Genomic DNA, 12,442 nt, shown 5'->3' on the forward strand with positions numbered 1-12,442 from the left:
TCCAGGACGGAGTGTTTACTAAGCTCGACCACCCGGCGTCCATTCCTTACTACCTTGATATACTAGTCTGCAGTCCCGAAGGCATACCATCTGCTGTCGTTTCGGACCCGGCCCCGCTGCCTCCATCTTGCTGTGTCGACTTTCTAATCCCTCTGCGATTCTATCGACTGCAAAAAGTCCGCACAATGCTCTTCGAACACCGGGTCTTCAAGCGGCGCGCTTAACCCCTCCAATGCCGTGCAGATTATATCTTCCGCAGAAGACACACATCTTTGCATTGCTCGAGCTCGCGCGAGCTCGTACAGCGCGTACAGGCGCAGAGCCTCTGCGCTCTCAAAGGATGAAGCGTCGATAGCCTCCAACGCCGAATCAAGCAACCGAATGGCGTCGTCCGATCGGCTCAAGTCGTTGTAGATGGCAGCGAGAACCACAGCTGAACTGACTGTCGGCGGCCGAGAAATTCCATCTAGTTTGATTAGGCCGTCGTGTGCGTGTTCGGCATATGACGTTGCTTCCTCGAGGTTGTCCGATCGGTAGAGCTGCGCGAGGGTCTTGATGGCTTCTAGCGTGACTCTGCTATCTGGGCCGTACTGCACGAAAACAAACTTCGGGGAAACTTCGAAGAGCTCCTTTGCCCGTTGGAACTGGCCGTTCTCGATTGCGATCATCCCGAGCTCAGACAGACCCGCGCCCAAATATTTGTATCTTGGATGTGGCCCAGATACCGCGTTTTTTTTAACGCGGCAAGCTTCCAGGTCGTTGCGGCTTCCCACCTCCTCTGCTCTACATAGAGATCTCCTAGCATCGGCATTGCTACGGATATGTTTTCGTAGTCCCAGGAAGAACTTGACCTTGAGACATGGGCGCGAAGAATTCGCCGCAGGATATTCTCAGCTTCTGGCTGGTTCTGCTTTTGGGATATGTAGGCATCAGCAAGACCTCTAAATAGCCACTCATGCGAAATAATGTGCGCCGGCGTAAAGTCATCGACTATGACTTTGGTGTCAATGGAGCGGCCGATACCCATCCCCAATATGGCCTCTGCGGATCCAGGACGACCAAACGCGACCAGTAGGGAAGCAACCCTAGGCAACAGCTCGTCCTGGAAATAGCGAGGGTGGATATTATGTGACCAGGCGTCCCTAGGGATAGAATCTAGCTGACTGGCCACCCGGACGGCGTGCGGGACTACCCTTTCGGACAAAGGCAGAATATCTCCCCAGCGGCTGCTGTTCCTGGTCCTATGTGACCTTGCCGCCAGGTAAACCAGCTCGGGATCCACGAAGCATAGCGCAAAACGTGCGCAATCTCCTCTTTCGAGCACGCCGTCTTCGTCTTGGACCAGAAGATCCTTGTGTGCCGTCGAATTGGCGGCCCACTCGTGGAGCACAGGATGGATCGAAAAGACACAGGTATGATGCCGGTGCGGATCTCTGCCGTATATACGAGCCAGCTGCGGCCAGCGCCAGAGGAAGACCATCGAGTCGCTTGAGAATCTCGACGACAGCCTCATCGTCACCAGCGCCAAGGGGAGGAGGGTATTGGCCCAAGAAGCGCCATTTGTTGAAAATGTCTCGCGAGAGCGTAGCATCGGCTTTTTGCAGCGGCGATCCTACGCTGAGACCAGGAATGCTGTTGAGTCGGCTGGTGATCCGGATCGACCCATGATCCGCGCTAATGTATGACTGCAAGTTATAGGCGCCCATATCGGGATCGGCGTCGCACGTTCTCGGAACCGAACCAGCGCCATTCTCGGCGCTCCCGGAGTGGCTGGGGTCCTTCCACCTCTTGTCTACATTGTCCAGGACCAAAAGCCATCGATTATTGTCCTGGCGCTTGAGCCAACCGAGAAAGAACTGGACGGCGGAGTCCTGATCCTGCGGCTTTTCCCCGTACCGACCCGGGGAGGTGTCCCTGAGGGATACGCTTGAGGCAACCCGCAAGGCCCGATTTGAGGCTTGTCTCGTCATGGCCCTCAACCCAAAATACAGCGTCGAGCTCGTCCCGGTACTCATAGGCAAAGTTCAGAGCCAGCTGCGTCTTGCCGATACCACCCATGCCGTTGAGGACATAGAGCTTTCTGACTCCAGACCGGCGGGTCAGGCAGGAGTTGATGGAGAATCGCGGCCATATCGTTAGGTCGGGGGACAAAGCTTTCAGTGTACGGCATCCCTTCAAAATCGAACAGTAGCTTATAAGGGCGTTTTTCTTTTGAAGCTGTGTTTTGATCAGTAACTGAAGATGTTGAGATTTGAAGGTTTCTGGAATATTTTTTACGTACATGGCTACCTCCAGAACTCTGTGAGGAAGGCACTGGCACAGGCAGCCGCCGTGGCCGCCGCGTACCGACGCCAGCCATCGTCCTTATGACTGTCGGCATAATCCGCAACGCCCTTGATTACGATACAATCGGGAAACTTCTCCGCCACGCCCTCACCCTCCATCTCGAAGTTCACAGTCTTCAAGGAGCCAGCCACCCGGTCACGCTCCTTGCCGTCGCTCATGACTTTGTCGGCCGATGCCGTCCAGCCAAAGTGCACCCTGGGCTCTGATGGTCGAGAACCACCTGGCGAGGTGGGTGGCGTGGCGGGGTCGGAGTGGGGGGGTGGTGTGATTGGGGATCTGGCAGAGGGGGTCGAAAAAGGAGCAAAGGTTTTGAGACGGTCCCGCGGCACCGGCTTAGCGTCCATACCGTCCAGGCCGCAGCCGGCTTCGCTGCACGACATGCCCTTCTTTTGATGGCGGTAGGAGGGCCGGTATAGCACGTCCGCACTCGCCGTAGGGTACGATGCCCGGAGCCCTGGGTGGCCCTTCCGCAGCACCTCCAGGTTTTCGTCCATCTTGGAGGCCAGCCGATCCCGGCTGTCGAGCATCTGAACCATGGCCATGAGCGAGCGGAGCCGCCGGCTGGGCCTGGCGAGAGCGTCGCGGGACAAGGTCTTGAGCTCGAAGCCGTCGGGCGTGTGCTTTCCATAGTCGTAGCGCACGATTCCCTGGCTTATTACGACATCTCCGAGGATAACCTCGATCTTCTCGTCATCCTCATCTATGAAAGGGATGCACCCGCATATGCCGACGACAAGCGCGAGCTTAATTTGGGGGAAGGTGCGCCGCACACTCTCCGCGACTGAGGCTGAACTGCTCTTGCCGGCCTCGGGCAGGAAAGCAATAACCGCATTGCACCCGCCCAGCACGCCCGTCTTGTAGGTGACGTAGTCGGCGGACGGGATCTCCAGGCTACTGTTGTCGTATTTCGGCTTCAGGAGAGCCACAACAGGGTTGGCCTCGATAGTCAGGGCACAGATGACAGCAATGTCGAAGTCGTCCAAGGGCGGCGACTTGGGAACGCTAGGCGCCGCATTAGACAGAGGGACTAGGCAGCGTATGAGCAGAGATAATCAGCATCATTCTTGTACCTAGCTCTACTGCTTTCCTGTTGAGGTTGACAGCGTCTTACCAGCAGTGGCGGCGCTTGCCATGATGATTCACCCAGTGGCTGCACCAATTCGACGTCGCATTTTGTTGACAAAGAGTGTCGGTCCTTGGAGGAGTGATGTGAAGAAATGAAGTAAAGTGGCCTCGCAGTCTCGACGCCCAAACCCCCGCAGCCTGACCGCAGTGGCCGAAGGCAGATGGATGCCTAAAACCCCCAACATGCTCCATATGGATGCGCTAAGCTAGCTTGCCATTGGTCTGGTATAATAAAGCGGTTACACTTGCCGTTGGTGGCTACAGGGGCTTATTTGTCAGTATGGCTTCGAGCTGTGACTGGCGCACCCTCCCCCAGGAGTCTGGCTCCGCCCGAAGAAAGGTGTGTGGATGTGTATTTGATGGCCTAATGTCTAATTCTATCCATCTATAGGTATCGCTAATCCTAGACGTTATGGAAACAAGAGAAAGTAGAATGGCCGCCGTGCAACAGAACCCGGCTCCAAAGTCGCAATAACAAGGCATGTGAGCGCGTAAACAAGGATGATGAAAAGCAGAAATGAGGTGAAAGAACACGTAAGCAGGTATCACCTCGCAGCCGCAACCCCAGCCACGGCGGGCTTCTGCGCAAGGTGAGGTTCTATCTCGCCCTGCATGTCGACCTCGCGCCCGTCGTTCTCCACGTCCGTCGCCGACCCCGCGTCGGCGTCGGCGTCGTCCCCGCCCGCCGCCCGCCGCTCCGCCAGGCTGCTCTCGGGACCGAGGCCGACGACGTCGACCCAGCTCCAGGCGTCGATGGCGCCGGCCTGTGCGACGCTGCGGTCGAGGATGGCCGGGTCGTCGTCCAGGTTGGCGGTGGCGGCGAGCTTGTCCCCGCCGCCATCACCATCGCCCTTGCCGTCCCCGTCGACGAGGTCGGCGGCGCACGTGCGCGCGACGCGGAACCCGTTGGCCCGCAGCGCCTGCAGCACGGCGCGGACGTTGAGGCGGAGGACGCGCTCGGGCTCGCGGGCGCCGAAGACGTGGCGGGTCAGCCAGGGGAAGAGGATGCCGAAGTCGGACTGGTTCAGGTGGGCGCTCTCGCGGACGCGGAAGAAGTGCGGCTCGGGCAGGCGGCGGCCCGTGGCGGGCCGCTCAAAGGCGGCCGCCGACACCTCGCGGGCCGTCGGGACCGGCGAGAGCGCGAGCGCCTTTGTGTGCAGGTGCTCGATCCACTTGAAGAAGGCGTCCGACTCGACGGCCAGCAGCGCCGCGCCGCCGGGCGCCGCGGCCGTGTCGGCGTAGCAGGGGAGCGGCAGCCGGAACAGGGCCGACTGGTCGGGCGACACGAGCGGGAAGCACCACATGTCCAGCAACACCACGACCGACCGCTCCGTGACCTGGCCCCGCAGCCGACAGTCGGCCGAGGGCTCGAATATCGACTTCTTGGTCTTGGCCTCGGGCCTGTCGGCGTAGTACGTCGACTTGAGTAACTGCACTATGGTGGCGGCACCGAAGCTGTGCCCTCCCCAGATTATGCTCCCCGGGTCCTGTATGTGAAGCCTGCCAGCAAACTGTGGGAGCGAGTGGGCCGGCGTGCCAGACTTGAGGTTCGTGAGGGACTTTGCGGATCCGTCGTCGAGGGCAAAGACGACCTCCAGCACCAAGCCCAACTCCCACGTGCGGACGCGCAGCTGGCCGTCACGGGCCTCCCACGTCGCCGGCTCCGTCGTGTGCGCAATCGGACGGTAGGCGACCTCGACGGAGCGCGGCGTGCTGCCGGCGGGGCTGGGTATCATTGTCGAGACGGCGCTGCCGTCGCGGTGCTCGGGGCAAAAGACCACCACGCCGTGGCTGGCCAGGGAGCCGGCGAGGTGCGAGTACGCGTTCCTGCTGCCGCCCAGGCCGTGCGAGAAGACCATGGTCGGCCAGCGGCCGGCGTGCGCGTCGGCCGGCGGGTCGAGCAGCGGCGCATTCTCGAGCACGGGGATCGAGGTGTGGTACAGGTGCCGGGGCAGGAAGGAGACGAGGCTCGAGACGGTCGGTCCGATGCCGAGGAACTGCCCATACCCCGATAGGTGCTGCCGCTGGGGCGCGGGGAGCCATGTTATCCGCTTGCCCCTGGCGTCGGGCGTCGCCGGGTAGTAGACGCGGATCAGGACGGTGGGGATCCCTGCGGCGGCGTCGGAGACGGGACACGGCGAGGGCAGTTCGGAGACGGGGATCTCCACGTCGATGGTTCCGACCTTGTGCGGGCCTGTGTACTCGGGGAAGCCGGGGACCGGGTTGAGTCGCGAGAGGTAGGCCGAGAGCTTCGACGCCGCATTCGGCGGCGGTGCCTGCGCGACCATCGGTAGGGTTGCTTGCGCGCTTTTCTTTAGGGAGTCACGGGTACGATATCGTTAGGGTCAGAATATAGGCAGTAGGACGCCTTGGCAGCCCGTAGCGTCGGTTGAGGGTTCTTCGATGTTGCGTCAAGGCGGAGATTGTTGCTTGGCTGGGAAGGGAAGTCGTAGGACCCAAGCTCGAAACGGGCGCGTCAATGACGTTGCTTTTTCCGACTTCAATTAAACCCGGCCCCAGCGACCAGACACAGTGAAGGCACGCGACTGCAACAACAGTCTGTTCAATCTATCGTGAGAAATTATCATTGTCGGATTCGGCTATTGGAAATTAAACAAACGCGGGGTTTCGCGACAGACTAAATGGCCTCCAACATGCCTCGGCTTGGAAGTTGCCTCGGTCGTCGGACTCGATCGAAAGCCCGTCATCGATAGGGCGAAGCCTCGTCCGCCGCCACCCCTGACTGTGCATACGTGCGTCCATACCAGGCACGGCACGGCCCCAGCCGCCCGCAGCTCGCACCCCGCATCCGTCCCATCTGCCCCAACGCATTTGACACCAACGGTTTACGGTTTGGTCGGAGGGGAACAAGGTTTGCTAGTGTTGGGCTTGAAGTTCCACCAACACGAGCCGAGAACAGGAAGATAGGGGTGATCGTTCCCGGAATGCCGGGCATTACGCGTGCCTCGGTTGAGCCGGGTCTTTGCTGCCAGCGTCTCGTCTCCCACCGGGTATCGAACAGTTCTCGCCATTATAGGCGTGGTAAGCTAGCCCGCAGATCTGTAATGACCGGTCAAGTTTAGGGTTTATATTGAAGGCTGATTAGCTTGCCATTCCTCCCATTTGGTCAAAAGTCTTTTTTCTATTTATATTGGGATAAGTTGTCAAAAAGATTGTTGTCAGTATCCCCCCGCCAAAGGACCAATACCATCCATCACAGGTTAAGTTTGGCGAATCTGTGCTCAAGTGTTGTAGCCCTCCTACTCCTTCACATGTCAGGCCAAGGCCCTGAGAACAAAACCATTGCCAACATGCATCGAAGAAACCGACTTGTGAAATTCTAGTGACCTTCCGTAGCTATTTCTAGTGAACCGTTTACCTTCTCGTATGCGATAGGTATCTTAATTATTTACATTGAACAAATTCATCGTGCTCCAAAGTAGGCGAACAGGGTGAGGCTCCAACATAGTCATGAGCCGAAAGCGGATGCTCTCGTTGCAACTCCGTGCCCTCCCTCCAATTTCACATCGTGGCGGACCGTGTTTTGTTGTCCTTTTTTTTTCTTTTTCTTTTCGTTCCCTTGTTACATCACCTCTTGCCGTTGGCGGCCTTGCCGTTTCCACTCTCACCGTAAACCTCCTTCTCCATCTCACGAGCAGCATCCCATCCAGCCATCTCGGCCATGGTCACGTTGCTCTCATGGCGCGCCTCGACACCCTTCTTATGACGCGCGGCCTCGACATTTGAGCGACGAATGTACGACTCGACGAAAAACTTCATGAAGAGATAGGTGAGGGGCGTAAGGTAGATGACGTTGAGCCAAATGGCAAACGTCTCGCCAGTGCCCGTGGTGCACGGGACAGTGAGCTGACCGTACGACACGGTGCCTGTGACAGCAGCAGTCGCCGCCGCCGCCGGCAGAGGGGTGGAGATGGGCTTAGAGCCAACAACACCACCGATGATGTTCTTAAGGCCGTCGATGATAGCAGCGGTCGCAGAGCCGTCCACAGCAGCGCTCGAGGCAGTTGCGGAAGAGGCGGCCTCAGCCGCCTGCTCTCCGGTGATGGGGATGTTGTACGAGACGAACGAGTGCAGCATGGCATACGAAGCGCCGATCAGGAACTGAGTGATCTGCATCGTCGTCAGAGAGCGCTTGATGAAGACCGGAACCCTGATGGAGAAGGCGGTGATAGTGTAGTAGGTGTACTGTATCTGTTAGTTACACGCCATCCTCAAGGGAAAGGTCGGACACAAAGACTCACCATCATGGCGTGGATGCCCGAGTTGTAGAAGGCAAACATCCAGATCGGGGCGCTCATGTAGCGCATACCGGCCCACATGCACATCATGGCGCCGGCGTGGTGGTAGGTCTGCAGGGTCGAGCTGAGCTTGCCCTTGGCGAGGATGATGAAGGTGTCGAGAACCTCGTAGAACTTGCTGAGGTAGAAGATCCAGCCGTAGAAGGCAAGACCCTCGTTCCAGACACGGCCAGGAACACTGCGGCCGGGGCCGTTCGCCATGGACACTCCCGGAGCATGCGTGTTCCAGCCGTTGATCGACTCGTCGTAGAAGGCGGCATTGCCAAGGCCAGGTGGGCCTTGAAGGCGGCAGAAGCTGTCGACGGTGCCAGCCAGGCCATCGGGGCCAAAGGGGCTAACGATACCCCTCCGCATGGTGCCAATCATGCCCCAGAACGTCCATGCAGAGTACACGGCGAGGAAGACATTGTGCAGCACAACGAACCAGAAGAAGGGGCGGGTCTTGCTGATAGCCCACGGCCTCTTGTTGGTCGACTTATTGTAGGCGTTGAGGGACTTTATGGTGACGGCATAGACGACCGCAATTGTGATGGGAACCTTTGGGTCGAGCACAGCCTGGTAGATGTGGTCAGGAATGCGGAAGGGCGGCGCATAGGCCATTGATCCAGGAGCAGGTGGTGCGAGGAAACCCGGTTCCGGGTTCGGCGGGAACTGGAAGATTGAGGACGATGGGAGGCCCAGGTGGACGTCGCCGGTGGAAGCCATGGTGAATGTTGTGATAGCTACGCGCCCACGTACTGTCGTGAGGAGCGTTTGGTGGTGGTAGAGCCGTTACGGAGCGTGGGTTCGTGGGCGGTGGTGGCTCCCAGCGGCGTCCGATAGGGTTTTAAGTATTGACAGGAAGAGCGACTTGCCAGCTGTGGGGAAGAGTGACAACAAAGATTGTTGAGTGGCAACTGCAGGCTTCCAGAATCGGATGGTGCCTGTTAAGCAAGCCCTAGCCAGAGAGAAAGGGAGCAAAAGAGGAGCAGAGCCGGAGCTGGGCACGCATGCCAAGGAAAAAGTTTCCTGGCTCAGGATAGATAGGAGACAGTTGACAGTTGACGGTGACTTGCCGCTCGGCCGGAACGATCGTTTTGAGACAGGCCGGCGTTGGAGGAAAACCCGAGGCGTGTCTGCCGTCGGATACAATACAACCACCACTCGTCGGTAGATGAGACCCTTTATGAGCGTAGGTCGGTACCTAGGTAAGTATCGATACTGCCTGCCGTCACGAGCAGAAAAAAATTACAGGTTCCAGTTGGGTTGAGTGCCTCGGTCGGACAGAATGGACTATTCAGGAAGGACCGAAATACTCCACCGCAACCCAGCTTTCATTACATGGTATCAAATCTAGGTGCCCAGCATAACCTAATGGACAGTTGGAAACTGAGCATGCCCGTCTAGACCCACCCAATACTTGGTCCACGGTGAACCCGACTCCTGGGGCTACGTACTTACAGGGGCTACAGTGTTCGAGGTAAGCATCGATAACATGTTGGGTTGATGGGAATCTTCACTCTTTCAAAAACAAACAAAAAAAAAAAACCTGCCCCCCATCTGTTTGTATACGCGTTACGCCGAGTGTCGATCTTTTTGCGCGCACACAAATTTTCGGTGACGCAAGGCGCCAGGGAATTGTGCCATGTGATTGGTCGCAAAGATCGAATCTGGAAATCTGTTGGGAAAGCAACCCCTGCCTGGTCCCTGGCTGCTGGGCACGCACCGGAGGGGCCAGCCGCGCGCATTGGCGGCGCAATGCAGGGCGCACCATTGATCACGGCTCGGCGAGCGCGACAGCCACTCAGGGGCAAACAACAACAGCATTGAAAGTCAATGCTCGGACGCTCAACTTCTGGGGATTGATGGGTTTGCGGGAGGACTGCCTGATATGGCGACAGGGACGAGAGAATGCGCACCAGGTGCGGCTTACATATTGTCCGTGTCGCTTCTTCTCGGAGCAAAGATCTAGCTAGACTAGCCCTAAAAGAGCTAACAGCGGGCTTTCCCATGGCCCGATGACTGGGGGTGGCAGTAGGGGACGGTTTGGTGTGCGGCTCAAGGGAGGGGGGAGGAGGGTTCGAGAAGAAAACCCGAGATCTCCCTTGACTCAACGTCACAACACCCCACATCTCAACAAAACCACGGTCGAGGCGATGTCGACTCTGAAGATGGACGGCAGTGCCCCCGGCCTGTCTCCATTCCCCCAGGGATTCGGCAACCACGGGGATCCCGCGATCCCTTCCTGGACCTGGCTCTTCACATGCTCCCGAGATGTCGACTTGTAGGGGTTCAAATAGGGCAGGCAGAGATTCTGCCAGATGGTTGTTGGAGCATGCTTGGCTTTGTGGCCAGATTAGGTAATCATGGTGTGGACATCGCTGAACCGCGCTCAGATCAACAACATTGACGTTGATGCCCATGGTGGCTTGTGTTGTTGACATGCACGCTCTGGTCCGTTGTCATTAAGGCCATATTCTTGCTTTAGCTCGCCGACGACGGACGCAGGTCAGCTAAGCGCTGCCTCTAATCGGATGTGAAGATGAACAGATGAAGCGCATGTCATTGACAAACTATGCTAAGTGCTGATAGTTGATCAGATCCACCCTCCAACAAAGCTGTTCACGCGGCACAGCTGATGATCTGGCTTAAGATCGATTGTAAGAAACGCCACGGGCTCTCGTGGAGGCGATATCAGAGCGACGGGAAAGATCATGAGAATCTCGAGGTTTCCACGGCGGATAGGGTCTGGGAATGGTCACTAATGTAGATGGCTAAGAGATAAAGTGAGAAACGACACCGTGTTTTTTGTCTATCGCCCTACGTAGAAGGTCAATGCAATTAATGTGATCTTTGCGTTTCTTGGCTCGAGCTGACGCTGGGAGCTTCTCAGGGACCGTAACGCGGCAAGAAAAAAAAAAGCCCGCATACCAGCACCAACGTCGTGCGTGCGCCCCGCTTGCTCCCGGCACTGCGTCAAGCTGCGCTCACACATTGAAGCTGGAAATTCCCCACCCCGTGTGAAGAGCTATTGGAGCTCAACGACGTAATGGCCTGACCCGTCGAGCATAATAATCAAGTCGAACAGAAAACTTGCACCACCGGTAGAGACAGAGCAGTCGATCAACTCACTCACACCAAGCACAGCTGAGATACCTTTGCTACTTTTATCCCCGTGTTGCAACCAGACAATCGCCCATCATGGCTCGCAGGTTCTTCGTCGGAGGCAACTTCAAGATGTAAGTCAAGCACCAGGCCCCGCGTCTCGAAGCGACGCGACCCCGCACATCGCCAGATAGGCTAGGTGGAAGAAAAGGATGGCACCACAACCCAGCACACGACAACCTTCGGCGACTCATGGCTACAAAGCACGTCTTTCTGACTCTGGACCAGGAATGGGACCTCAGAGTCCATCAAGAAGATTGTCGAGAACCTTAACAGCGCCAACCTGGATGTCAATGCCGGTGTGTAAGCCCGTCCCCGGCTCTTGTTTGCGAGATGCCGCCTGCCATAATGAGCCATGACTGACATCTGCGATGCCCACCACAGAGGTCGTGATTTCGCCGCCCGCCGTCTACCTCACCCTGGCCCGCTCCCTGGCCAAGAAGGAGATCGGGGTGGCGGCCCAGAACGTCTTCGACAAGCCCGACGGCGCATTCACCGGCGAGACCTCAGTTTCGCAGCTCAAGGACATCGACGTCCAGTGGGCCATCCTGGGTCACTCGGAGCGCCGCACCATCCTGGGCGAGTCGGACGAGGTCGTGGCCTCAAAGACCAAATACGCGCTTGACAACGGCCTCAGCGTCATCTGGTGCTGCGGCGAGTCGCTCGAGGAGCGCGAGGCCGGCAAGACGGTCGAGGTCGTCACGCGTCAGCTCGAGGCCCTCAAGGCCAAGGTCGGTACCGCCGGCTGGGAGAAGATCGTCATCGCCTACGAACCCATCTGGGCCATCGGTACTGGCAAGGTCGCCACCACGGAGCAGGCACAGGAGGCGCACGAGGCCATCCGCAACTGGCTCAAGACCAAGGTCTCCGACAAGGCTGCCGACGAGACCCGCATCCTGTACGGAGGCAGCGTCAACGAGAAGAACTGCAGCGAGCTCAGCAAGAAGCCCGACATTGACGGCTTCCTCGTCGGCGGTGCCAGCCTGAAGCCGGCGTGTAAGTCCCCAGTTGAACTTAAATGCAGCTTCATGATTGGCACATGTGAAAGACCCTGAAATGTACGTGACTGACAAACCGCCGGCTCGGATTTATACAGTCGTCGACATCTGCACCTGCAAGGCGGCTTGATCGCTGTCGTCGGAGCTGCACCCAACGACCCCTAAGGGGTAAAAGCACAGCGAGAAGATTCCAATGGGAAATAGGCTGTTGCCTCCGGCTACGGACCCAACAAACACTAGTACTGCCCATGCAATTATGGAAGAACCCGCACCGGCTTCTGAAGAACCCGTGGTGACCGAGGCGGTCAAAGGAGTATGCACTAGCAGAAATGACAATCGCAGGACACACCGACAGGACATATATCCGCTCCATGCACAAGGGTTATTTGTGATGTGCCATTCGCAGTGTTTTCCAATTAAGTCGTGACAACGTGCCGCGGACAACTCGCTATGTTCAACGGCCTTCCGGGCCGTGCCGTAGAGGCTTGGCTGGTATAATGCTGTGGCAGT

At 57.8% G+C, this 12,442-nt stretch overlaps 4 protein-coding genes across 4 annotated transcripts; 1 reads left to right on the top strand and 3 right to left on the bottom strand.

The window, feature by feature from the left end:
- Window positions 1-143: 143 nt before the first annotated feature.
- GGTG_08084 (hypothetical protein) lies at window positions 144-3,479 on the bottom strand (the record flags this gene model as incomplete). The annotated part of the gene is made up of 7 exons (XM_009225921.1): window positions 144-705; window positions 774-1,313; window positions 1,447-1,835; window positions 1,897-2,191; window positions 2,290-2,566; window positions 2,693-3,373; window positions 3,458-3,479. The coding sequence occupies 7 exons, from the start codon at window positions 3,477-3,479 to the stop codon at window positions 144-146; spliced, it is 2,766 nt and encodes a 921-aa protein (XP_009224185.1).
- Window positions 3,480-3,758: 279 nt separating this feature from the next.
- Window positions 3,759-6,194, bottom strand: GGTG_08085 (platelet-activating factor acetylhydrolase). The gene has a single exon (XM_009225922.1). The coding sequence runs from the start codon at window positions 5,757-5,759 to the stop codon at window positions 4,017-4,019; it is 1,743 nt and encodes a 580-aa protein (XP_009224186.1). The 5' UTR covers window positions 5,760-6,194; the 3' UTR covers window positions 3,759-4,016.
- An 811-nt stretch (window positions 6,195-7,005) lies between these two features.
- GGTG_08086 (hypothetical protein) lies at window positions 7,006-9,797 on the bottom strand. Its single transcript, XM_009225923.1, has 2 exons — window positions 7,734-9,797; window positions 7,006-7,677 (listed from the first exon to the last, which is right to left on the bottom strand). The coding sequence occupies exons 1-2, from the start codon at window positions 8,493-8,495 to the stop codon at window positions 7,060-7,062; spliced, it is 1,380 nt and encodes a 459-aa protein (XP_009224187.1). The 5' UTR covers window positions 8,496-9,797; the 3' UTR covers window positions 7,006-7,059.
- Window positions 9,798-10,606: 809 nt separating this feature from the next.
- Window positions 10,607-12,395, top strand: GGTG_08087 (triosephosphate isomerase). The gene is made up of 4 exons (XM_009225924.1): window positions 10,607-11,008; window positions 11,163-11,233; window positions 11,319-11,930; window positions 12,031-12,395. Exons 1-4 carry the CDS (start codon window positions 10,971-10,973, stop codon window positions 12,060-12,062), a joined length of 753 nt encoding a protein of 250 aa, XP_009224188.1. The 5' UTR covers window positions 10,607-10,970; the 3' UTR covers window positions 12,063-12,395.
- The last annotated feature ends 47 nt before the right edge of the window (window positions 12,396-12,442 follow it).

The sequence above is a fragment of the Gaeumannomyces tritici genome (genome assembly GCF_000145635.1).
Source record: "Gaeumannomyces tritici R3-111a-1 unplaced genomic scaffold supercont2.4, whole genome shotgun sequence".
Classification (NCBI taxonomy): Eukaryota; Fungi; Ascomycota; class Sordariomycetes; order Magnaporthales; family Magnaporthaceae; genus Gaeumannomyces; species Gaeumannomyces tritici.